The 4,094-nt window shown below is 55.8% G+C and overlaps 1 protein-coding gene across 1 annotated transcript in view; it reads left to right on the forward strand.

The window, feature by feature from the left end:
- ARMC9 (armadillo repeat containing 9) overlaps positions 1–861 on the forward strand; it is a 46,094-nt gene extending 45,233 nt beyond the window's left edge. Inside the window, exons 11-12 of the mRNA XM_045294295.1 lie at positions 282–372; positions 830–861. Of these exons, the coding sequence (XP_045150230.1) occupies positions 282–372; positions 830–861 (123 nt within the window). The remainder of the gene's footprint in view (positions 1–281; positions 373–829) is intronic.
- The last annotated feature ends 3,233 nt before the right edge of the window (positions 862–4,094 follow it).

Below are 4,094 nucleotides of genomic sequence, written 5' to 3' on the forward strand. Positions count from 1 at the left end.
GTTTTGGTTCCTGAGAGATTCCGCAGGATCGCTCTACTTTAAGGTAGCGAGGGAGCCTGTCTGACTTCACAGGGACGGGGTCTTTACAGCTGTGTACAGTTGTGATAGAGAAGATAGAAGAACCGTGTCCGGAGCAGCTGGAGGGGTGAACACTGCCCTTGTGGTCAGCTGCCAGCGCTTCTCCCAGGGCACCATGAGGGCTTCTTCCCTTTTGCACAGCAGCCCCCCACCCATCCAGACCAGAGGCGCTCACCGTTATTTTCTCTCTCCGACACTTCTAGGGCATGGAAGACATTCTGCGCTGCTTCATCAAAGAAGGCAACGCGGAAACGATTCGCCAGATAGAATTCATCATCAGGCAGCTCAACACCGGTCAGTCCACACCAGAAACAGCGCTCATAGAACACTTTCACGGTGGCAGGACATTAGAAGGGTTCTTTGGACGTTGGAGTCCTTGGCAGCAGCTTTAGCTGGTGGCGAGAGGCGCCAAGGCCTGAGGGTAAAGTGAGACCCAAAACCAAACCAAGCCCCCTGCCATCGCATTGACGCCGACTCGTAGCCACCTCACCACCTGCCCCTGCCGGTTCCTGAGGCCGAGAGTGGCCGGTGGAAACTGCTGACTTTGTGGTTAGCAGCTCCTGGGTAACCCAGGGCTCCTGGGGCTGACCCAGGCGACCCCAAACAGGTGCTCAGCCAAGCAGCCCAGGTTTCTCCTCAGACTTGGGACATAGAGCCAGCAGACAGACCCTAAGCCATTCCAAGACCCTTCCGCCCGCCCTCCTTTACTCCTGACTCCTGCCCACTTTGCAAGGGCCCCCCCCCTTTCCAGGGACCCTTGGATTTGAGCATGGGAAGAGGTGACCCTCTTTCTAGCAACATGGCAAAATAACTGGTGGAAGAAATCTGCCATCCACACACTCTAAAAACCACTCAGTGCTCACCCATCTGGCGTGGGGGGGTGCAGAGGGAAGTCAGGCCTCTCTTGGCTGATCCTGCCTTAGCTTTTAACTTTAGAACCTAAGCAGTACTTTATATCAGGAAACACTGAAAGGTAAACCCCTAAAACTCACTGCACTGCCGTCGAGTGGGTCCCGACTCACAGCGACCCTGCAGCACAGGGCAGAGCTGCCCGGTGGGCTTCCAAGACGCTGACCCTCCACAGGAGCAGACAGCCCTGTCTGTGCCCCATGACACGGCTGGTGGGTTTGAACTGCTGACCTGTTTTGAGCAGCTCAGTCGGTAGCCTGAAACTGCTTATCCAGTTGGTGGCAACCACACTGAGAAGGGTGATTGTAAATGGAAACTCGTCACGGCACCCACTGGGTCCTATTTACAGATCCCAAAGAACAGAGGGAGACAAGGACTTACAGGCCGTCCCTCAGTGGGTGTGTCACCGGCAGTCACAAGGGGTTCTCTTGAAGCTGTTACATATGAGGGGGCTTCAGAAAGTTAGAGGAAAAATCCACCTTCTTATTACTTAACTTTTTGAGGCCCCATGTGCGTGTGACACGTGTGCACTATGAGGCGTCAAAGAGTTTATGGGAAAATTCCATTTTCTTTACATTCCATTTTTAAAATTTATTTTATTTTTTAATCAATCATTTTATTGGGGGCTCTTAAAAATCTTGTAACAATCCATCGTTCAGTTGTATTTAGCACCTTGTACATACGTTGCCATCAACATTTCCAGAACATTGTCTTTTTCTAAACAAGTTTCTGAATGCTATGTTTTCTACCCGTCCCCCTGACCCAGCCCACCCTAATTCCTGCATACCGGGGTGGGAGTGGGGGGGGCTGCAAAAAAGTAGGGGGAAAGACCTACAAGAATTCATTTCCCAGTGCCACTGAATACCCCAAGTCCATTTCCCACCGAAAGCAGCCGGTGCTCCCGGAAGAGCTGGCTGGCTCTGGGTTTGAGGTCGGGAACAAACAAGGTTAGTACAGGACTTCTTTTGGTGCCAGACGACAAGAAGTCCCACTAAGACGGGCAGCTGAAGGGCACTGCCCGAGGACCCAGGAGCTCGTCCAAGCATGGACTCCCCACAGCCAACAATACGTTCACCCAGGCTCCACAAGGAGTAATCACTTCCCTGGAGTGGGAGTCATTCCACAGCTGGAGAGCAGTGAGCTCAATTGTGTTACTTCGCGGTGCTGAGGCACCAAGCACCCATTCCGGAAATTGATAAGGGGAGGGGGCTGGGAATCAAACATTCTCCTGCCTCTCCTGGGACGTTTTTCCAGAATGCCCCTGCTAGGAAAGTTCTTCTTCATCAGAGAATGCCGGCTAACCAACACTGAAGACCTGCTACAAAACCATCAATTTATGCAGTTCTACTGAAATAATGCATCTAACCAGTGGCGTCAGGCATGGCTAAAACCAGTAGGTGCATATGTGCTGGGGAAGTTTACAATGCAGGACCCCCTGATTCATCCTAGTAAGGGTGAGCCAGCTGGACACGTGCCTCCCACTGTGGTGAAATAGGAGGTACAGATGCCACCGCCGAAGTGCTCTTGCCTAGTCCAATCAGACCCAGTGCAGATAGGAGAACCCCAAAGTTCTATTTTCTATTCCTCCCCGCCCCCCAACCCCAATAATTCCAGTAGATCTGAGGACTTTAACCTAGAGGTTGGGACCAGAGAGGGTCCCGCCTGCCTGGTGGAGCCGGAAGGAGAAGAAAGAGTCAAGCCTCGAAAGATGGACAAGCAGAGATGAGCAGCCACGTGGGAGCTCTTCCACCGTCTGAGGGCCAGGCCCTGCTCCAGGGCTCAGCGAGGGGCCCAGCAGACACTAGTCCCTGATGAGTGGATAGAGAGAACAGGTGGGCCCCGGGAAACTGACATTATTGGCAATTCCAGAGCCCTGTCCCGCCATCTCATGGGATGTGCCACCACTCCGGAAACTGGTGGATGTCCCGAAAGCCCCAGAAAAGAGGAGCTGAGGTTCTTGTGCTCACGGAGGAGCCCTGGTGGCACAGTGAGTGTGTGCGTGCTTCCCGGTAACCAGAGGTCGCTGGTTCGAACCCACCAGTGGTGCTGCTGGAGAGAGATGAGGCAGCCGCTTCCAGGAAGAGGATAGGAGTGTGAATCCACAGGCTGGGCCAGAGGCGTGGGGAGAAATGGGAGCTGGGCAGCAAGCGGCCCTGAGGTCGGACCAGAGGTGACCAAGTCCCGGTGGGTGAGGTGGCAACAGAAATCAGTGTCCTGGTGGCCAGTGGTGCCCCTCCATCCAGAGTGAGCACTTCCGGTGCCCTGTGTGGACGCGAGGAGCCCTGACCTCCTCGGAGCAGAGGCTTCCACTTAAGCTCGCTCCTTGGGAATGGAATGTCCCACTTAGGAAAGCCCTCCTTCATCAAAGAATGAAAATCCCATACCAAGCCCAACGCCATGGAGGCGATGCTGACTCGCACAACCCTGTGGGGCCGCCTGGAACAGCCCGTGCCTTCCCAAGACCCTAACTTGACGGAAGGAGAAGGCAAAACCCGACTGCCTGCGCCGAGCCCCGTGCGCTTCCAGGAGCAGCGAGGTCGGTGTTTCTCCCGGGGAGCTGCTGCTGGTTTTGAACTGCCAACCGTGCGGATCACAACCCAACGCCTACCTGCTGCACCACCAGTGGAGAGCCTCGTCTTTCTCCCGCAGAGCGGCCGGAGGTTTCCAGCTGCATCCCAGCGTGTGACCCCTCCGCCCCAGGGCCCCGCTGCCCCCACGTGCTGTCCCGTGAAAGGAGGGACCCTTGCTGCAAGGCCCGAGGGCGTGTCCCGTGCTTACTCTCCTTCCCCTAAACCAGAAGGCCACACGCATGGCCACCAAGTCGGACTGTGACCCAGCGCCGCCACAGGCACTGGAGAGCCCCGAGAGCTTCCAAGGCTCATGTTCCCCAGCAGACAGCCAGGTCTGCCTCCCTCGGAGCCGCTGGTGGGTCCAACCGCCGCCCTGTTGGGAGCAGGCGGGTGCTTAACCCCTGTGCCACTAGGGCCCCTTTCCTTGCCCTGCGCTGCCCCTTCTACTTCGTATGAGAGCCCACCTCTGACCTCACGAGCCACTTCCTAGGAAGGGACCTGGTACCATGAGGACATTTGAGGCGTAAGTAGGCGCAG

This window comes from Echinops telfairi, unplaced genomic scaffold, assembly GCF_000313985.2.
Source record: "Echinops telfairi isolate 266 unplaced genomic scaffold, ASM31398v2 ScPeMD7_3;HRSCAF=10, whole genome shotgun sequence".
Lineage (NCBI taxonomy): Eukaryota > Metazoa > Chordata > Mammalia > Afrosoricida > Tenrecidae > Echinops > Echinops telfairi.